This window comes from Macaca mulatta, chromosome 6 (genome assembly GCF_049350105.2).
Source record: "Macaca mulatta isolate MMU2019108-1 chromosome 6, T2T-MMU8v2.0, whole genome shotgun sequence".
Classification (NCBI taxonomy): domain Eukaryota; kingdom Metazoa; phylum Chordata; class Mammalia; order Primates; family Cercopithecidae; genus Macaca; species Macaca mulatta.
This window is the reverse complement of record NC_133411.1, coordinates 143,291,415-143,313,711: the sequence shown is the minus strand read 5'-3', so window position 1 is coordinate 143,313,711 and position 22,297 is coordinate 143,291,415. Positions and strand designations below refer to the sequence as shown.

Here is a 22,297-nt window from a genome sequence, read left to right as displayed (position 1 = left end):
GCCCACCTCAGCCTGCCAAAGTGCTGGGATTACAGGCGTGAGCCACTGTATTTGTGAATTTGAAACGAAATAACGTATGTTAAAAGTGCTTAGAATAGTGCCTTTCGCAGATTATTCTGTGCTAGGGGTATTGTTACAGGGAATTGCACCACATATGCATTTAAACTTTTTAACATGAATCCATCAATATAACTTTGTACCAACATAAATAAATGTATTTTAGTTCTAGCCCTAGCATACATTTATGAAACTGACCTAGAGTTTAAAGTAAACACTTTGTACAACTCAACTTTGTAAATCGAAGGTTTATATCTGCTACTTAACCAAAGAAATAGGAATCTGTTCGAAGGCTGCAGAAAAAAGTGAGGATTGAAAAAGGCGTATAGATTGAACCTTCTTAAGGATTTTCTCGAAAAGGAATGTGGACGCTATGAGTTTTATGCATGTGTTGAATTTTGTTGGTTAGAACTCACTGACCTCCCTGCAAAGTAACTTCTTTATAATAATCTACCAATACTTGAAATGTTCCTGTTTTAAACTGGGAAAGGCAAAAACAGGTCAAGAATAAAAATCGATGTTGAAGTAGTAACCAGATAGCATTTAATGAAATAAGAGGGCAGACCCTCATGGCTACTGTATATTTAATCTAGGAGTTACTGGAGTGAATGTCTATAATTTGTTTTGGAGCTAAATTATAAAAGCACCACACAATTAAAGCATCTTTTTGGGAGCCACGATTCCAGTGAGTGAATTCCCATTGGTATCAAAGTTCCCTAAGATCATACACTTACCCCAGAATTTGCCAAGTAATAGCTTTTATTTTTAAAGACAGGGTATTGCTCTGTCACCCAGGCTGGAGTGCAATGGCATAATCATAGCTCACTGCAGCCTCAACCTCCTAGGCACAAGCTATTCTGCCACCTCAGCCTCCTAAGTAGCTGTGACTACAGGCAAGCGCCACTATGCCCAATTGATTTTATAAAAATTTAAAGTAGAGACAAAGTCTTATTATGTTGCCCTGGCTGGTCTCGAAGTCCTGGCCTCAAGTGATCCTCCTGTCTTTGTCTCCCAAAGTGCTGGGATTACAAGTGGGAGCCACCTGGCCCAGCCCATAATCATTTATCCAATCAATGTTAAACATTGCATAATGAATAGAAGCTGTAGATATTGCCATACTGTAACCCAATCTTATGGATATGACAAGAAACTCTTGGGGTTACTGAAATAGCTGTTTTATCTACTAGAGAGACTACACAGGTGGTTCAACAGAATTTACTTGTATATTTTCCATTTTCTATACTATTTGAAGGCATAGGATAGTTTTGTATTAGCTTTCTACAATACTGTGTTTTAAATTTATCCAGTAAACTAAGATGCAGTACAACTTTTATACAACTCAGGAGATTAAAAAAAAAAATCTCCACAAGAAGAAGCAACTCAGCAGGCCCTGGCATTAAAACATTTCCCAGAATAAACAGATATGCATTGCATTAAAGGTAATTTTCAAATATTTAAGTTACACCAAGATTTCCCTCCAAGATGTGCCTTTCTCAAACCAATGCAATCAATTCATTGCTAATACTGGGGCATGAATTTTTGGCAAATGTTTATGGTTTTACTTTCTTCATTAATCAAAAAATTTTTAAAGTGCTACCAAACAGCAAAACAAGTCGCATTAGTTCTCTGCTCGTGGCAGAAGTGCTAACTGTGAAACCGCAAAAGGTACAGTTTTTTTTTTTTTTTTTTTTTTTTGAGACGGAGTCTCGCTCTGTCACCCAAGCTGGAGTGCAGTGGCCGGATCTCAGCTCACTGCAAGCTCCACCTCCCGGGTTCACGCCATTCTCCTGCCTCAGCCTCCCGAGTAGCTGGGACTACAGGCGTCCGCCACCTCGCCCGGCTAGTTTTTTGTATTTTTTTTAGTAGAGACGGGGTTTCACCATGTTAGCCAGGATGGTCTCGATCTCCTGACCTTGTGATCCGCCCGTCTCGGCCTCCCAAAGTGCTGGGATTACAGGCTTGAGCCACCGCGCCTGGCCCAAAGGTACAGTTTTAACAGTAAGTAATGCATGAAGAAACTGTAACAAATGGCCTAAATACAGAGTTGGACAGAACCAAACCAGTTATGTCTAGAATTACTCAATTGAAACTAATATAGGTACATTCAAAATAAAGTTGGAGATTATAATTGCTATTTAGAATCAAATTTGAAGACTTCCTTGATAAAATGTAAGAATGTTCTTTTGAAATTGTAAATGAAACTATCAATAGATGGAGAGCTAGAGACTTATTAACCCCTCCTACACACATAAGGAAATAAGTGACAAAGTCTCTTGCACTGAAGTTATGTATTTTAACAGCTTTACATGTAATATTCATATATAAAAAACTTTAAGTGCTTTTCTCCAATTTAAAAATCTAAAGAATTCAAAAATAAGGCATTCAATATTTGAAAAAAGTACAGATTTACAAAATGTGTATATTCTGTCATGAAAACTCCACACCAACATTATACACTTGGAAAAAAATACAAACAGGATATATTACAAATTTATGCAGCAATAACTTAGTTCACACCATGCAATAAAAAGTACATTAATCAAGATACACAAGCTTTTGTAGGTTCTAAACTGAAGGACTTTTTTCTTTTTTTTCTGCAGAATCCTTAAAACCTGTGGCACTTAAAATTTGTTAGCCTTTCTACTGAGAGGTAAATTATACACAACAATGATGAAAAAGATTAACAGACCAGTTGTCTATTATGAATCATTCCAGCTTTGTTCAACAATGGCCGAAACTCTTTTCTCATATTCTCGTTTGTTTTCCTGATAAAGCTGTGCTGCCTGGCTATTGGCTGGACTGTTAGGATTCGGTTCATCCAGCAGAGACTAGGAGGAAAGAAAAGAAAAAACAGATTTGCTTAGTTATTCTTTATACTAACGGGTCAGATATGGAATATATTACAGAGAAGTTATACAAAACAACAAATTACTTCAGAGATTAACATGTCATATAATTTTGGGTCTAAATATTTTAGAAATGATTTGATAAATACTATGAGGTTTCCTGCTGCTAAGGAACTTAAGCTTCTGAAATAATGTTCTCAATTGCCTTAAGACCTACAGTTTCGGCTGGGTACAGTGGCTTGCGCCTGTTATCCTAACACTTTGGGAGGCCGAGGCAGGAGGATCCCTTGAGCCCAGCAGTTCAAGATCAGCCTGGGCAACATAGGGAAACTCTGTTTCTATTTAAAACGAAAAAGAGGTCAGGTGTGGTGGCTCATGCCTGTAATCCCAGCACTATAGGAGGCCGAGGCGGGCAGATCACCTGAGGTAGGGAGTTCGAGACCAGCCTGGCCAACATGAAGAAAACCCCATAATTTCTAAAAATACAAAATTAGCCAGGTGTGGTGGTGTATGCCTGTAATCCCAGCTACTCAGGAGGCTGAGGCAGGAGAATTGCTTGAACCTGGGAGACAGAGATAGCGGTGAGCCGAGACTGCGCCATTGCACTCCAGCCTGGGCAACAAGGGTGAAATTCCGTCTCAAAAAAAGAAAAAAAGAAAAAAACACCTATAATTTCAAAGAAATCAGAAAAGAATATTCTTAAGCATATTGAGATTTTCTCATTAAACCAAGGAAATGAACAGCTTAATTTGGTTAAGCTATAGTATCAATAAATCTGTCAGTATCCAACATTTTCCAAGGTTAAACTCTACTACTGCAGTTACTTTGCAAATGTCTGACAGTAAAAGTTGGGGGATAAGTCTTATCTCCTTTAATCAACAAAACATATATATTTAGCAGGAAGAGAATGAGATAGGAAGGTTGAAAAACAATGCTTGTAAGATGACCAGAATTGGCCTGGCACAGTAGCTCATGCCTGTAATCCCAACACTTTGGGAGGCCGACGTGGGCGGATCATGAGGTTGGATAGAGACCATCCTGGCTAACACTGTGAAACGCCATCTCTACTAAAAATACAAAAAACTTAGTTGGGCGTGGTGGCATATGCCTGTAGTCCCAGCTACTCAGGAGGCTGAGGCAGGAGAATCACTTGAACCTGGGAGGCAGAGGTTGCAGTGAGCCAAGATTGAGCCATTGCACTCCAGCCTGGGCAACACAGCAAGACTCTGTCTCAAAAAAAAAAAAAAAAAAAAAAAAAGGCCAGAATTAAAGAAGTGTGACAGAAAAAACTTTAAAAAGAACATCACAAACCAACATATTATTTCTGCTCCTCTCAAATCCACAAAACCAAAACACCCCTCACTCCACCCCTCCTAAATTTTCATTCAAAGATCTATTCTGAAATATTCTGCCAGACTGCTTCGGCAAATGGTTACATTAATTTTCCTTTATTTTATTTTATTTATTTATTTATTTATTTATTTATTTATTTATTTATTTATTTATTTTTTTGAGACGGAGTCTCGCTCTGCCGCCCAGGCTGGAGTGCAGTGGCCAGATCTTGGCTCACTGCAAGCTCTGCCTCCCGGGTTCACGCCATTCTCCTGCCTCAGCCTCCTGAGTAGCTGGGACTACAGGCGCCCGCCACCTCGCCCGGCTAGTTTTTTGTATTTTTTAGTAGAGATGGGGTTTCACCGTGTCAGCCAGGATGGTCTCGATCTCCTGACCTCGTGATCCGCCCGTCTCGGCCTCCCAACGTGCTGGGATTACAGGCTTGAGCCACCGCGCCCGGCCAATTTTCCTTTTTTTTAAAACAGAATTTCTTGGATGGGGTAACACATTCAATGCTTATCTGCGCTTGGCAGTTTCTTTAGGTTCCTATGGTTTTTCCAAGCCATTTTTTTCTTTTCCACAACCGTTGGCTATGCTTCATGGACACAAATTAGGTTTGACCTGTAAGAACATGTAACTTACACAATCAGGAAAGGGACTGCAGACTGGATCCCATGTAGGCATTACTGAAAGAGAAGTTAGCTGAAAAGCATGGATTCTTGCCCAAGCTCTGCCATTGGTTACCTGTGTGCTAAGCAGGTTACAGTGCTCCTAAAGGAGCTGACTGTATCCTACAGAATACTGACAAACTATAATACATCTTAACACATACTTACCTGAATTGATGTTAAGATAGAAGATACATCGTATGTTGGACTCCATCGATTCTGAAGGATATCTAAACATATGCTACCATCAGCATACACTGCAAAGACAACACTAAAATTGGTTACACATTCACTTTGTCATATCTAACAGTTAAGAGAAATCTTTACCACAAACAGAATGCTTGGCTTAGATTAAATATTAGGTAATAACTAAATTCTTCTGTATCAAAGGAAAACCTGTCTTAAAACTAAAGTCTCTTTTGTTTTTTTTTTTGAGACGGAGTCTCGCTTTGTCGCCCAGGCTGGAGTGCAGTGGCGCGATCTCGGCTCACTGCAAGCTCCGCCTCCCGGGTTCACGCCATTCTCCTGCCTCAGCCTCCCGAGTAGCTGGGACTACAGGCGCCCACAACCGCGCCCGGCTAATTTTTTGTATTTTTAGTAGAGACGGGGTTTCACCGTGGTCTCGATCTCCTGACCTTGTGATCCGCCCGCCTCGGCCTCCCAAAGTGCTGGGATTACAGGCGTGAGCCACCGCGCCCGGCCAAAACTAAAGTCTCTTATTCTGCACCTGCTATAGTTTGAATGTTCTCTCCAAAACTCATGTTGAAATGTAATTGCTGGAGGCTGGGCGCGGTAGCTTATGCTGGTAATCCCAGCACTTTGGGAGGCTGAGGCGGGTGGATCACCTGAGGTCAGGAGTTTGAGACCAACCTGGCCAACATAGTGAAACCCCGTCTCTACTAAAAATATAAAAATTAGCCAGGCGTGGTGGCGCATGCCTGTAATCCCAGCTACTTGGGAGGCTGAGGCAGGAGAATCGCTTGAATTCAGGAGGCAGAGGTTGCAATGAGCCGAGATCACACCACTGCACTCCAGCCTAGATGACAGGGTAAAACTCCGTCTCAAAAAAATAAAAATAAAAAAAATTAAGTAAAGAAAAAAAAAAAAAGAAATTTAATTGCCACTGTAACACTTGAGAAGTGGGACCTTTAAGAAGTGCTTAGGTCATGAGAGCTGATGGCAGGAGTGGACTCCAGATAAAAGGATGAGTCTGGCACTATTTCTCATGTCTTGTGTGCTCACTTGTCATTCTGCCTTCCACCATGGGATGTCACAGCACCAAGGACCTTGCTTAGGTGTTGGTGCCATGCTCTTGGACTTCCCAGTCTCCAGAACCATGAGCCAAACAAACTACTATTGTTGACAAATTATCAGTTCCTGCTATTCTGTTGTAGCAGAAAATGAACTAAGATTCATTTTCATGTTCTTTCACAGCATGTTATGATCAGGAGGCTTTGAGTTAAATTTCTTCAACACACATGATTTAGCAATCTATTTAAATTCCGTATTTCTAAATATTCTTAAAGCTTTTAAAAAACTGCTTCTTTTTGACATAGCAATTACACTCTTAGAAATTAAGGAAATAAACGTGGATATGCACGAAAATTGACTTACAGGTTGTTCACTATAATACTACTTATAAGAGTAGAAGACCAGGTGCACTGGCTCACGCCTGTAATCCCAGCACTTTGGGAGGCCGAGGCGGGTGGATCATGAGGTCACGAGTTCGAGACCAGCCTGGCCAGCATGGTGAAACTCCGTCTCTACTAAAAATACAAAAATTAGCCAGGCACGGTAGCGTACGCCTATAGTCCCAGCTACTCAGGAGGCTGAGGCAGGAGAACTGCTTGAACCCAGGAGGCAGAGGTTGCAGTGAGCCGAGATTGTGCCACTGAACTCCAGCCTGGGTGACAGAGCAAGACTCTTATCTCAAAAAAAAAAAAAAAAAAGTGAAAAACTGAAAACTACCTTGTGGTCCATAAAAGAGGGAACTGGCTAAATAAACAATGACTGATACATTCATATAAACAATAGCAACACAATCACCAGCAATGATACATATCTACTGTTTTATAGAGTAAGATATCCACAGAATATTACCTTAAAAATGTTTTTATTTATAATTCCCTATTTTGATTAAAAAATTTTATATAAATTCATTTAAAGTATATGTAGTCACAAAAACATTCGTAAGACTGAATGTCAAAATGTAAGTAGTGGATATTTGTAATAGTAGGGTTATGGATGATCTTATTTTCTTGTCCTTTTTTTTTTTTTGAGACATAGTTTTGCTCTTGTTGCCCAGGATGGAGTATAATGGTGCAGTCTCGACTCACTGCAACCTCTGCCTCCCAGGTTCAAGGGATTCTCCTGCCCCTCCCACGCAGCTGGGACTGCAGATGCCCGCCACCACGCCCAGCTAATTTTTGCATTTTTAGTAGAAACGTGGTTTCACCATGTTGGCCAGGCTGGTCTCGAACTCCTGACCTCAGGTGATCCACCCGCCTCAGCCTCCCAAAGTGCTGGCATGAGCCACCGTGCCCGGCCTTTTTTTTTTTTAAGATGGATTCTCGGTCTGTTGTCCAGGCTGGAGTGCAGTGGTGAGAACTCAGCTCACTGCAACCTCTACCTCCTGGGTTCAAGCAATTCTCCTGCCTCAACCTCCCAAGTAGCTAGGGTCACAGGCACATACAACCACACCCAGCTAATTTTTGTATTTTTAGTAGAGATGGGGTTTCACCATGTTGGCCAGGCTAGTCTCAAATTCCTGACCTCAGGTGATCGGCCTGCCTCAGTCTCCGAAAGTGCTGGGATTACAGGCATGAGCCACTGCGCCCAGCGGATGATCCTTTTTTTTTTTCGAGATGGAGTCTCGCTCTGTCATCCAGGCTGGAGTTCTGTGGCGCAATCTCGGCTCACTGCAACCTCCGCCTCCTGGGTTCAAGCAATTCTCCTGCCTCAGCCTCCCAAGTAGCTGGGATTACAGGCACACGTCACCATGCCCGGATAATTTTTTATATTTTTAGTACAGACAGGGTTTCACTATGCTGGCCAGGCTGGTCTCGAACCCCTGATCACGTGATCCACCTGCCTCAGCCTCCCAAAGTGCTAGGATTACAGGCGTGAGCCACCGTGACTGGCCTATCTTATTTTCTTTATCCTTCCTTGTGTTTATGATTTATTTGTGCAATGAGTATACATATTCCTTTCATTAAAAAAAAAAAATCAAGTGACAGGTATCAAAAGTCCTAACATATGGGAGGGTTCTTCCCCTTTTAGACTGATTCTGTGAAAATACAAGCAATGAATATAAATATTTGCCCAAGTGTGAGACTATCTGTAGAAAAAATTTCTAGAAGTGAACTGCTATGTAAAACAAAGGGTAAATGCATTTAAATGTTACAGATACCACTTCATGGAGCAAACCATAACAGGGAGTGGGGAGCAAATCACACTTAAACACTGTGATTCTTCCAGACTCTATCATAGGCCCTTTTCCTTCTTACCCTTTATACACACACTGGGCTGTATTATTCACTCCTGTGGCCTCAGTCACCATCCATGTGCTCAGTACTCCCAATCATTGGCCTTAGCCTAGATCTATCAGCTTCAAAGCCAACTTACTGTCCATCCCACAAAAACATCAAACTTAGCCGCCTAAAGCAAAAATTGGCAACTGTGTAAAACCCATAAAAGTATAAAACAATTTTAAAGTTCTGAGTAACTATTTCTGAGAATCCAAAAGTAAACCAGAACTCAAAACATCTTATCAACTGATGAATGAACAAAATACAGAATATCCATACAATGGAATATTATTCAGCAATAAAAAATGAATCACAAATACTATTATGTCACAACACAGATGAGCCTTGAAAACTTCATGCTGGGTGACAGAAGTTAGTCACAAAGGACCACATGTTGTAAGATTCCATTTATATGAAATGTCCAGAATAGTCAAATCTAGAGGGAAAACAGATTAGGGGTTACCTAGGACTGAAGCAGAGAGGATTAGGACAAACACAGTTGACTGCTAAGATAATAGTTATGGGGCTTTTGTTGTTTTTAAAGTGGTCATGGTAATGGTTGTGACTATGCTAAAAACCATTTGAGCTGTACAATTTAAGTGGGTGAACAGCTTGGTGTGTAAATTATATTTCAATAAATGTTTTTTAAAAAGTAAACCAAAAAGTTAAATTATAAAAATGGACTCGTAACAGAAAAAAAGGGAAACCATGCTATAAATATGAAGAGATGTGAAAACCAAATACACTGTGTTTTCTTAAAAATTTGCTTAAGTTGATAATCCTACATTTATACCCCTTACTCATTCTACCATCTTTCCCACCTTGATTTAAAGACCCTCTTACCATAACTGGTTTGGTTTGACTCAATAACAAGTCTAAGTAAGATAAAGCTACAGTGGAATAAATGGTAAATGACTTGGGAACTTCCCCAAAAAGAGAAACAGAAAATAAAATTAAACCTGTCTTAGACCAAAAAAAAAAGCAAAAAAGGCAACTAGAAGGAAAAAGCAACTTCATAGCAATGAAGCGCCAAAAGTAGTATCTATTACTGAAAAGTCATCTTGATTCCAGACACAAACAAAACACATCCGTCCTCTGGGTAGGGAGCTCTATAATGTATTCTGCAGCACTAGAGACATGACCAAGAGGACCTCTGAAAATGTTCTTCTTGAAAGTGAGTTGGCTGATGGGGAACACCACATTTAAATGAGCAAAGGCTGTAAAACTGAAGAGGAGCTTCAAGAATTTGGAGAAGTCTTTCACGTGGTAATTAATAATCCAGAAATATAAACGTAATAGATGTAAACAGCAAGATGTCAAGGAAGACCAAATGTATTACAAAGTAATTAGCCATCATTTAATGAAGAGTAGTAACAAACTACTCTACCAAGTGAAAATGAAGGCCGGGCGCGGTGGCTCACGCCTGTAATCCCAGCACTTTGGGAGGCCGAGGCGGGCGGATCACAAGGTCAGAAGATCGAGACCACGGTGAAACCCCGTCTCTACTAAAAATACAAAAAATTAGCCGGGTGCGGTTGTGGGCGCCTGTAGTCCCAGCTACTCGGGAGGCTGAGGCAGGAGAATGGCGTGAACCCGGGAGGCGGAGCTTGCAGTGAGCCAAGATCGCGCCACTGCACTCCAGCCTGGGCGACAGAGCGAGACTCCATCTCAAAAAAAAAAAAAAAAAAAAAAAAAAAGAAAATGAAAACAATTCCACTGAAGGAAAAAAATGGAAAATGATATTAAAGCTTTAAAAACACACAAGCCTCTGACCCAGTAATCCCCACATTTAAAAAACTTAGTCTATTTGTTATGCAGCAATTAAAAAAACAAACAAAAAACTTAGTCAAAAAATAATTAGTATCTGGAAAGATTTACTTTCAGGCCAGGCACAGCAGCTCACACCTGTGATCCCAACACTTGGGAGGCCAAGGCAGGCGGATCACCTGAGGTCAGGAGTTCAAGATCAGCCTGACCAACATGGTGAAACCCCATCTCTACTAAAAACATAAAAATTAGCTGGGTATAAAGCCACTTGGGAGGCTGAGGCAGAAGAATCACTTGAACCTGGGAAGCAGAGCTTGCAGTGAGCTGAGATCCTGCCACTGCACTCCAGCCTGGCCAACAGAGCAAGACTCTGTCTCAAAAAAAAAAAAAAAAAAAAAAAATTAGCTGGGTATGGTGGCACACGTCTGCAGTCCCAGCTACTCAGGAGGCTGAGGCTAAAGATCGCTTGAACCCAGGAGGTAATGGTTGCAGTGAGTCAAGGTCACACCACTGTACTCCAGCCTGTGTGACAGAGCGAGTCTTTTTCTCAAAAAAAAAAAAAAAAATTTTTTTTAAGATTTATTTTTAAGAATGTTCAAAGTGCTATTTAAAATTATGAACAATTAAAAACTATCGGCCGGGCGCAGTGGCTCAAGCCTGTAATCCCAGCACTTTGGGAGGCCGAGACGGGCGGATCACGAGGTCAGGAGATCCAGACCATCCTGGCTAACATGGTGAAACCCCGTCTCTACTAAAAAAATACAAAAAACTAGCCGGGCAAGGTCGCGGGCGCCTGTAGTCCCAGCTACTCGGGAAGCTAAGGCAGGAGAATAGCGTAAACCCGGGAGGCGGACTTGCAGTGAGCCGAGATCCGGCCACTGCACTCCAGCCTGGGCGACAGAGCAAGACTCTGTCTCAAAAAAAAAAAAAAAAGAAAACTATCAACAATTGGACACTGGTTAAAAATACAATAAATCTATGTAACAGAACATTTTGCCATTAAAAATGATGTATCAGAATACTTATTTTTTTGAGATGAAGTCTTGCTCTGTTGCCAGGCTGGAATGCAGTGGTATGATCTCAGCTCACTGAAACCTCTGCTTCCCTGGTTCAAGCAATTCTCCTGCCTCAGCCTCCAGAGTAGCTGGGACTACAGGCACGCGCCACCATGCCCAGCTAATTTTTGTATTTTTGGTAGAGATGAGGTTTCACCATGTTGGCCAGGATGGTCTTGATCGCTTGACCTCATGATCCGCCCGCCTTTCCCTCCCAAAGTGCTGGGATTACAGGCGTGAGCCACTGTGCTTGGCCCAGAATATTTAATAAGGGAAAATGTTCACAGTATATTAAAACAAACAAACCACCACCTCATTTTATACATAAATGATCCCAATTTTCTTTTCTTTTTTTTTTTTGAGACAGGGTCTTGCTTTATCACCCAGGGTGGAGTGCAGTGGTGCAATCATGGCTCACTACAGCCTCAACCTCCCAGGCTCCAGCAATTCTCCCACCTCAGCCTCCCTAGTAGCTCGGAAGACAGGTATGCACCACTGTGCCCAGTTAATTTTTGTATTTTTTGTAGAGACAGGGTTTCATCATGTTGCCTAAGCTGGTCTCGAACTCCTGTGCTCAAGCAATCCACCTGCCTCAGCCTTCCAAAGTGCTGGAATTAATAGGCATGAACCACTGTGCATGGTCACTGACTCCAATTTTGTATATGCAAAATTGTACTTTTGAGATAGGATCTTGCTCTGTTGCCCAGGCTAGAGTGCAGTAGGACAGTCATGGCTCACTTGCAGCCTTGACCTCCTGGGCTCAAGTGATCCTCTCACTTCAGCCTCCATAAGTAGCTGACGCTATAGGTGTGCACCACCGTGCCCTGCTACTTTTTAAATTTTTTATAGGGATGGGACCTCACTATGTTGCCTAGGCTGGTCTCTAACTCCTGGGCTCAAGCAACCTTCCCACCTTGGCCTTCCAAAGTGCTGGGATTATAGGTATGAACCACTGTGCCTGGCCAAAATTGTATTTTTGGAAAGCTTAATTTCAGCCAACACATTTTTCTTGTTATTTTTCACAATTCCACAAATAGATAGATAATACTTTTATCTATTTAGTTTAGTAGAGACAGGATCTTGCTATGTTACCTAGGCTGGCCTCAAGCCACCCTCCTGCCTTAGCCTTCGGAGTAGCTGGGACTACAGGTGTGCACCACTGTGCCTGGCTTAACACATTACCTTTGTGTTTTTGGAGACAGAGTCTTGCTTTGTCACCCAGGCTGAAGTGCAGTGTTGTGATCTCGACTCACTACAACCTCCGCCTCCCAGGTTCGAGCGATTTTCCTGTCTCAGCCTCCTGAGTAGCTGAGATTACAGGTGCCCACCATCATGCCTGGCTAATTTTTGTATTTTTAGTAGTGATGGGGCTTCACCATGTTGGCCAGGCTGGTCTCAAACTCCTGACCTCAGGTGATCCGCCCAACTTGGCCTCCCAAAGTGCTGAGATTACAGGTATGAGCTACCATGCCCGACCACATATTACTTTTAATTCAGGGGTTATTAAAACAACTTGACCTCAAATTTGGAAGCTTCATAAGATTCTAGCTACAGAAACATAGCTAAAGGCTGGAAAAGGTGGCCCATTCCTGTAATCACAGTGCTTTGGGAGGTCAAAGTGGGAGGACTGCTTGAGGCTAGGGGTTCAAGGACCAGCCTGGGTAACACGCAGAGACTTTGTGTCTACAAAGAAGAAAAAGAAAACAAAAAAAATTAGCTGGGCATGGTGGTCCGTGCCTGTCATCCTAGCTACTTAGGAGTCTGAGGCAGGAGAATTACTTGAACCCAGGAGTTTGAGGTAACAGTGAACTGTGATTGCACCACTGCACTCCAGAAGGGGTGACAGAGTATAACCTTGTCTCTGAAGAAACAAGAAACAAACCAAAAATCCACAACAAACCCAGCACTTTGGGAGGCCAAGGTGGGCGGATCACGAGGTCAGGAGATCGAGACCATCCTGGCTAACACGGTGAAACCCTGTCTCTACTAAAAATACAAAAAATAAGCCAAGCGTGGTGGCGGGCGCCTGTAGTCCCAGCTACTCGGAAGGCTGAGGCAGGAGAATGGCGTGAACCTGGGAAGCGGAGCTTGCAGTGAGCCGAGATTGCGCCACTGCACTCCAGCCTGGGCAACAGAGCCAGACTCCGTCTCAAAAAAAAAAAAAAAAAAATCCGCAACAAAATACATGGCTAACATGGACATGGAAGCAACACCTGCAAGTGAGTCCTAACAGTGAAGTGTAAGGTGAAAGAGCTAAAAGGAGGGAAACAACTCTTTTCCCCACTATCATCTGCCAAATCTATAAAATGCTACTTACCATTTGGATGAAACATTTTGGATAAAAACCTAACAGTTGGTGGTTTATTTGGATATTCTTCAGAAAATTCTATTACTAGTTTAAAAGTACCTAGAGAGAAAATAAAATAATTACAGTAAAGACAAGCATGACTTTTTAATCTCTTCATCAATTCTCAACTGCACACTGGTTTTTGTACAACCACATAAAAGTTGGTATGTCAACTTTGGTTCGGCACACAAAACATACTAAATATACTCTATTTATGTTAGAATGATAGCACGCAGCATTGGCAAGCAGTTGGGGAACAAGCACATTCATGTTGCTATTGGTGGGAGTGTTAACTGTCATATTTTTGGAAGGCAACTAGGCCCTAGCTACCAAGATTTAAAATGCATATTTGAAGAACTACAAATAGTTTATTATTGCTTAGAATGAGGGGTGGTCAAAGGATTTTGAGAGGGGCTGACTACTACATGGCAAAGGACGCTCCCAGGAGGTGGAGGTTGCAGTAAGCCCAGATCATGCCGCTATGCTCTGGCATGGGCGACAAAGCAAGACTCTATCTCAAAAAAAAAAAAAAAAGTTTAACTCAGAAAATCTTCATTAAAAACAACTGTAGCCGGGTGCGGTGGCTCATGCCTGTAATCCCAGCACTTTGGGTGGCTAAGCGGTGGGCGGATCACCTGAGGTCAGGAGTTGGAGACTAGCCTGGCCAACATGGTGAAACCCCGTCTCTACTAAAAGTACAAAAATGAGCTAGGTGTGGGGGTGCCTGTAATCTCAGCTACTCAGGAGACTGAGGCAAGAGAATCGCGTGAACCTGGGAGGCAGAGGTTGCAGTGAGCAGAGATTGCACCACTGCACTCCAGTCCGGGTGACATGAGCAAGGCAAGACTGTCTCCAAAAAAAAAAAAAAAAAGGTAGGTTAAACTGCAAACCCATTACACATAATATAAATTAAAATTATATTTCTCCCCAAGTTGGTGGTAAGTGTAAGCATTGTTTTACATATTTGCAACTGTCTCTTTAATGATTGGTTTAACAGAAGACTGCTGGATTCGCTTATCTGCTTCTGCACTCAATCTATCCGCCTTCCAGGTTCAAGCATTTCTCCTGCCTCAGCCTCTGGAGTAGCTGGGATTACAGGCACACGCCATCCCGCCTGGTTCATTTTTGTATTTTTAGTAGAGACGAGGTTTCACCATGTTGGCCAGGCTGGTCTTGAACTCCTGACCTCAGGTGATCCGCCCACCTTGGCCTCCCAAAGCGCTGGGGTTACAGGCATGAGCCACCGCGCCCGGCAAAAAAAGTAGTATTTTAATAGCTTTTTCAGGTAACTGTAGCTATTCTGTTTTGATATTATACCAAAGAACAAATGGTAGTTCTTTTAAAGGTTTGCTGCAATATAGAATCTGAAATTATTAGTCAACTTTTTGTACTCAGTTACATTAAAATCTGTTCATTTCACATACGTTTTACCCATTCATGGTTTTGTATTATTACTCCTGGGACATCTGCAAAATATTGGGTGACTCAACTTTACCGATCTTCCAAATGTTGCCATATTCCATTATATACTATCAAAAAAATCACAACAGGTAACACTACCCACTAACATGAAAAAGTAAGTATCAGGAAGCTGTCATTTTATCAACAGCAACAAATATCTTCAGTCGTTATCCTTAACCTAACAACCCACTTAGATCTCCCCCCACTTTTTATTTTTATTTTTTTTGAGATGGAGTCTTGCTCTGTTGTCCAGGCTGGGGTGCGATGGTGCGATCTCGGCGCACTGCAACCTCTGTCTCCCAGGTTCAAGCAATTCTCCTGCCTCAGTCTCCCGAGTAGCTGGGATCACAGATGCCTGCCACCACACCAAGCTTATTACATCACTTCTGAGAATATGTCTGCCATATATTCAAACCTGAATAACCATAGCTTGTCTGTATTTTCAAGTAAAAATGTTCCATGAAAAAAGTAGTTCAAATTGCAACTTCAACAACTGCAGAAGTGCTTTTCTTCCAGACAACTATCATACTATGACATGCAGAAGTGCTTTGTTCATACATCTTACTTCCTATCATACAGAATATTAAAAAGACAGATACTTGGCTGGGCATGGCTCATGCCTGTAATCCCAGCACTTTGGGTGACCAAGGCGGGCAGATCACCTGACGTCAGTAGTTTAAGGCCCCAGCCTGGCCAACATGGTGAAACCCTGTCTCTGCTAAAAATACAAAAATCAGCCGGGCATGGTAGCGCATGTCTGTAATCCCAGCTACTTGGAAGGCTGAGGCACGAGAATCACTTGAACCTGGGAGGCGGAGGTTTCAGAGAGCCAAGACTGCACCACTGCACTCCAGCCTGGGTGAGAGGGCGAGACAAAAAAAAAAAAAAAAAAAAAAAAAGATACTCAAGGGTCCAGAGCTTCCTAATACTAATAAAAATGTCTTTAAGAAATTAAGAAAAATTGGTAATTTAAGACAGGGTCTCACTCTGTCACCCAGGCTGGAGCACAGTGGCTCCATCAGGGCTCACTGCAGCCTTGACCTCTCGGGCTCCAGTGATCCTCCCAAGTAGCTAGGACTAAAGGCATGTACCACCATGCCTGGCTAATTTTTTGTGAAGACGGGCTCCCCCAGGCTGGTCTCAAACTCCTGGGCTCAAGTGATCCATGATCCACCTGCCTAAGCCTACCAAAGCGCTGGCTATACAGGTATGAGCAACTGCCCTGGCCAACTGGCATCTTTTGTACCTCCTTCAACTCCTTACCCCCACCTGCAGATAATCACTGATAACAGTTTGATATATAACCCTTTAACATAGACACACATGCATGTATGTATTTACTAAAAATGTGATGCTACAACAAACATTATCCTGCAGTTTTTTTTGTCCTCTTAAGACAGTATGTCCAAATCTGCCTTATTCTTTAACAGGTACATATTCCAGAATCCAGATACATCATAATTTGCTTAACCATTTCTCCTACTGGACATTGAGATTACGTCCTTACAAACAGAGAATTATCAATATTCTCGGATATTTTTGATGGATTAATTCTGAAGTCATTTTGTTAATAACAAAGCTGTTTAATAATTTCTTAAAATCCAATACTATAATTAGGAAAACTCTAAGTACCTGGTTAAAATCAATTTGATAAGCTCAATTATAAATACGTTATTAGAACTTGTTTCCCATTTTCCTCGCCCCGATGAAAATACGCAACTTGAGATGCCAAAGATTATGCAAAATGGTAACTACTTATGGGTGTTAAATGCTGGTAGTACTTGAAACTACTGGCAGCTATGTATGTTTATGAAAAAGTTCAGCTCAACACCCTGTCAAATATCAAAGATAACAAAGTAAAAAAGCATGATTTACTCTTCTGGTGTTCACCTCAGAGATATCTTTATTAAGGCCACCTAAATTTAAACTATTCTCAACATAAACATTGCCAACTTGGCTTACAGTTCTACACAAAAATATTAAAGTAACCTTTAATACCGGTTACGAATGGAGGTGACCAAGCTGCTGTGGGAAAAAGTCCCTTATAAAGTATAAATTTTCCATAGCTTTACTTTTAACTTGGCCTATTAACCACAGAAAATGGCTTCAAGTAGATATGTTGGTGTTACAATTTTCTACCAAAAAGTAACCTCATAACACTATAGAAAACATAATGAGTATGACTTACCATCTTCAAAAGGTGTCCCTTCTGGTCTGAAAACAAGAAGATTTCTGATTAAAAGAAGTTTCTCATTCTGCTTTTTCTTGATTTTCAAGAATGGGAAAGGATAAATTTACTCCAACAGAAAAAGAGGGACTCATTCTGATGATTTGTGGAGTTTTAAGATAGAGTTTAATAACACTTTAGCCCTGAATTTTCATAGACCCAGGCATAAAGTATAACTTTCATTCTAAGCTTTCTTTTTAGGGTGGTTTTACAAAACCAAACAAAAAAACTTGCCCATAATTTTAGCACAAAAAAACTTTTTTTTTTTTTTTTTTGAGACGGAGTCTCGCTCTGTCGCCCAGGCTGGAGTGCAGTGGCCGGATCTCAGCTCACTGCAAGCTCTGCCTCCCGGGTTTACGCCATTCTCCTGCCTCAGCCTCCTGAGTAGCTGGGACTACAGGCGCCCGCCACCTCGCCCGGCTAGTTTTTTGTACTTTTTTAGTAGAGACGGGGTTTCACTGGGTTAGCCAGGATGGTCTCGATCTCCTGACCTCATGATCCGCCCGTCTCGGCCTCCCAAAGTGCTGGGATTACAGGCTTGAGCCACCGCGCCCGGCCTAAAAACTTTCATTAATGCTGACCAGTCATTTTGTACATATGTATATTCTTTTTTTTTTTTTTTTTTGAGATGGAATTTTGCTCTTGTCCCCCAGGCTGGAGTGCAATGGCACATTCTTGGCTCACTGCAACCTCCTTCTCCTAGGTTCAAGCAATTCTCCTGCCTCAACCTCCCGAGTAGGTGGGATTACAGACGCCCAGCTAATTTTTGTATTTTTAGTAGAGATGGGGTTTCACCATCTTGGCCAGGCTGGTTTTGAACTCCTGACCTCAGGTGATCCACCCGTCGCAGCTTCCCAAAGTGCTGGGATTACAGGCATGAGCCACTGCACCTGGCCCACATGTATATTCTTAAGAGGGAAAGTCATCTTTTCATTTTACAGCAATAAGAAGTAAAGCAATACTCTAGTTATGATGCTAAACCCAAGTGTCCTGCTTTCCAATGGAGCCACAACTTTTGTTCAAATAGGCTAAGCATAGTTGATGTCACCAAAGAGCCAGATTTGTTTGCTCAGATCCTTGCCCCCACATCCCAATTTCATCTTTCCTAAGCAGCAGCATAAAGCTTAATTATTACTTGCAAGGCATATTCAGGATCTCAAAGCAGCAGGATAATATCCTGAAGGTGCCATGTATTCAACTCAGATTCAGAAGTACTTTATGAGGATGAACTTCACTCATTTTCCACTAGTCTTTAAATGTAGACTCTTGTAGCTGATTCTGTAGTGTCAGAATTCTGTTTATCAACCTATTCCTTTTACTTTTTAATGCAAAACTCTAGTATCAAAGGAATGAAAGAAAAAAATAGATCAAGTCTAGAAAAAACAAAAAAAAGCATAAGGAAATTTTAAATTAAAAAGCATATATGCAATATATATAGTAGGTAAAATTTACAGCTGCTTCTCAAATGGCTGCATTCTGTTATTTTACACTGGGCTGTGAATCATTTTCACTTAAATTCTTGCAGCAGTGGAAGTTCTTAATATTTTTGGTTCCAAACCTTTTAACAGCTCCAACAGAATGAGAGCATTTGCATGATATGTTTTATACAAAGTAATGTATTGTTTCTCCTTATTATTCCATTCCATTTAGTTTTGAGTAGTATCTTAAAAGTAAAACCCCAAGTGATTATAAAACCATATGTAATAACATCAAAGAGCAAATAAACTTTGTATAACTGCTGAAACTTTTTCCCTTTTTTTTTTTTTTCTTTGGATAGCTGGCTGCCCAGGCTGGAGTGCAGTGGCACACTGCAGCCTCAAACTTCTGGGCTCAAGTGATCCTCCTGCCTCGGCCTTCCAAGTAGCTGGGCACCACCATGCCCAGTTAGTTTTATACTTTTTGTAGAGACAAGGTCTCTCACTATGTTGCCCAGACTGGGCCAAAACTCTTTTTTTGGTGGAGAGGGGACAGAGTCTCACTGTCTCACTATATCGCCCAGGCTGGTGATGAACTCCTGGGCTCCAGCGATCCTCCCAGGCGTTGAGCTACTGTGCTGGGCCAAAACTCTAATTGAAAAAAATTTTTTTCTAATTTATCTTGCAGTTTTAGTCCTTAAGATCTCTCATTCTACCTCAGTTTCTTTTCCTAGACAGTTGTTATATGTTCACTTTTCTTAAAGATTCAGCACACACCTATTATTTGTTAAACCTTTCAACTCACCCAAATATAACTGCATTCCACTGCATGATGTTGTTTTCAGATGGTGCGCCACTGACACCCACAGGTGGGTCCTCTTGTAACCTAGAAATCCAGCGTTGTAATTTAAAAAGTTGAACATTAAGGCCACTAAGGAGGCCACATAAACACCTACAGACACTACACCATCTATTTTGAGACACAGACTAACTCCATTTCCTTGTTATTGTGAACTAAAATGAACCATATGACTTAGATATATTAACCAGGTATATATACTTATTAAATACCTCTCCAAATTACCTAAAAATCCGAAGGGCTTGAGAATCATCCCTCTTTCAATATTATCAAGAGTATCTCTTCAAGAATTGATGTATATAGACTGTCCTCTTATACCAAAAAAAGTTTAAAACCTCAAAAGCAAGTAATATTTTTACAGAACCATTGATTTTGCTGCTCTAAACATGCAAAGACTGTGTATCCTAACCACGGCTACTTCTGCAAAATGGCTACAAGAAAAAAAAAAAAAAGCAAACCTCAGTGTAAACACGAAATGACTGAAAACACATTAAATTTAACTAGGAAACTAGTATTAGGCAGCAGATTTACTCTATCCCTTTTGCTTCAAACAGCAATGGCTTTAAAAAGTAATCAGTAGGTTTTCCGCCAGTCCCTATTTTAAAGGCTCTGCACTAACATCAAATCTACCTCTCAAATCAGGAGACTCAATACAAGGCTTTCCCACATTCGTCATAGTCAAATTCTTGTAACCTATAGATCTCTGGAAAACTACAAAAGGTGCCATGTATTCAACTCAGAATTAAGCAGAGCATTACAGTAAGGAGCCAGGGCGACAATGACATGAACTAGTTTACTATCTGAATTTTAGTCATGAGTGCTAATCAGATACACTGATTTCAAGCTTTAGAAAAATGACTTTTGCACCAAAAAGGGCATCTCCTTTCAGAGACTGTAACCTCAATTTAAAAATGCTACATTATACACACTCACAAATACATATGGAGTTGTTTTCATGGGGCATCATAATTTGCAACTAGTCCACATAAAAAAAAAGGTTTTTAGTCAATCTCAAGCAAATTAGGCCACCACAAACAGAAGCCTTAGAAGAACTGCACTGCTTGACGCCTACCTTTAAATGGCTAAGAGAAGCTACGAATGAATTAAATAAGTTGGCCAAATCCAAATGCCTCACATAGGCTTTATAATAGCTGAGAGGTGACTTCCTGAGCGACAAATCTATGTTTTTATGCTATTTTGTTCAATTAGGGTAGGTGTCCCCAGAAAAAATTTTAAGAAAAATGTGCAGAATATCAAAATGTTTTCTCACTTATTTTGTTTTTTCTACGTTATTTTGTTTTTTCTACGTCTCTAAGTATCCAATAAAAGGTAAACTAACGGAATAATCATTTTCTTCCTCACAACCCCAATACCTCCTAACAAAACCCTATTTTATTTACCAAAGAAGGCCCAGGGAGTATCAAATTAGCGCCAGTCTAAGGGAAGGCATTTTTCCAGACTCGGGAGGCTATAGATAGGGCTTTCTTCACCAGCCAGATCTGAGTTCCAGAAGGCACTGGCAGCCGGGGTGGCCAGCTCTAAGGTCCCAGATCTCTAAGTCAGTTCCCAAGGTCTTTTCAGGCGGGCGGGGACAGAGTCGGGTTTCGGGGGATGGGTTAACCTCCGAGCCTCACGCACTGGACCCCACCCTCACGGCAGAAATGGAAAGGACTGGCGGGGGTGGGGGGCTGGGGAGGTTCACCCCAACCCGGCTCCTCGGAGAAGACTGAGGGGCCTTGAAACAAAGCTGACTGGTGCTGCCGGAGAAGAACAAGCTCCCGCGGGAGCTCACTTTGAGGGGACAAGAAAGGGTCTCCGCAGGGTGCAGGGGCGGGAGGATGATGTCTGATCCCCGTCTGATCCCCTGGACGAGACCCCGGGCAGCTGGCCGAAATGGGCAGCGGGGAACCCTAGACCAGTCGATCGACATCGTTTTACTTTTTGGGGGGAGGGGAAGCAGTATCGAAATTTCTTCGGGCGCCAGAGCGAGCGGCAAGGATAAGGAGAGTAGGGGCCGAGGTAGGACCCGGCTTCCGCCAGTCCCCCTGGGCCCACAGCCGACCCTCTGAGGGTCACAAGGGGAAGGTGTCCGGGATCCACGCCCTGCAGCCCCGCAGCTTTGAGAGGCCGTCATCTATGCGAAGCTGAAGGCCCTTACCGCTTGAAATCCCGCATAAGCCTCCTTCGGGCCGGGGTCGACATGCTCCGCAGCTGCCCCGCGGTCAGTCTGAAAGAAAAGAGTCCCGCGCAGCCCCCCCACCCCCCGGCGCGGCGGCCGAATCACTGTGGATCGCCGCTGCCGCCGCCGCCGCCGCCGCCGCCGCCAAGACTGACAAACAACCCTGCAATGACGTCTCCCTCCGCCGCCTCCGGATCCCTCCGCCCTCCGCCGCTACCACAGAGTGAGTGCTGGGGGAGGAGGGGGCGGGACGGGGGAGCGCGCGTTCCCTGAGCCCTTCAGCGGGGCGTGGTTCTTCCTGGGCTTCCTGAAGTGATCGACAAATTTGTGTTCTCTGTGTTCAGACTAGAGGTTGTGGATTCAGAGACCACGAAACCGACACACTATCCTGTCTGCCTCCCCGTCTCTAGTTTAGGCTCGGCGGGGTGGAGAAAGAAGGACGTATCCGGGCCAGGGATTTCAGGGAAAGGAGGTGGGATGATGTAAGATCACGTGACTGCCCGCGGCCTTGTCAACAATCCACCCCTGAGGGGGAGGGGGAGAAGTATCTAGAACCA

General features: G+C 42.4%; 2 protein-coding genes across 3 annotated transcripts in view; one reads left to right on the top strand and one right to left on the bottom strand.

Annotated features, from left to right (window-relative positions):
- Positions 1 to 584: 584 nt before the first annotated feature.
- On the bottom strand, positions 585 to 22,185 carry UBE2B (ubiquitin conjugating enzyme E2 B). 2 transcript variants are annotated; one of them, NM_001194433.3, is given in 6 exon segments: positions 585 to 2,885; positions 5,072 to 5,160; positions 13,570 to 13,659; positions 17,249 to 17,274; positions 19,508 to 19,588; positions 21,720 to 22,185. In NM_001194433.3, coding segments are annotated over 6 exon segments (459 nt in total). In that variant the 5' UTR covers positions 21,764 to 22,185; the 3' UTR covers positions 585 to 2,756.
- Positions 21,859 to 22,297, top strand: part of CDKL3 (cyclin dependent kinase like 3) — a 75,922-nt gene continuing 75,483 nt past the window's right edge. Inside the window, 1 exon segment of the mRNA XM_078005208.1 lies at positions 21,859 to 21,963. The gene's annotated coding sequence lies outside the window, so the exon portion shown is untranslated.

Coding starts and splice junctions, on each gene's coding strand:
- UBE2B (XM_078004205.1), bottom strand. CDS start 21,763: ATGTCGACCCCGGCCCGAAGGAGGCTTATGCGGGATTTCAAGCG. Junction 5,161..17,248: donor AGGGACACCTTTTGAAGATG/GTAAGTCATACT, acceptor TTGTCTTTGCAG/TGTATGCTGATGGTAGCATA. Junction 2,886..5,071: donor CTATCTTAACATCAATTCAG/GTAAGTATGTGT, acceptor CTTTCCTCCTAG/TCTCTGCTGGATGAACCGAA.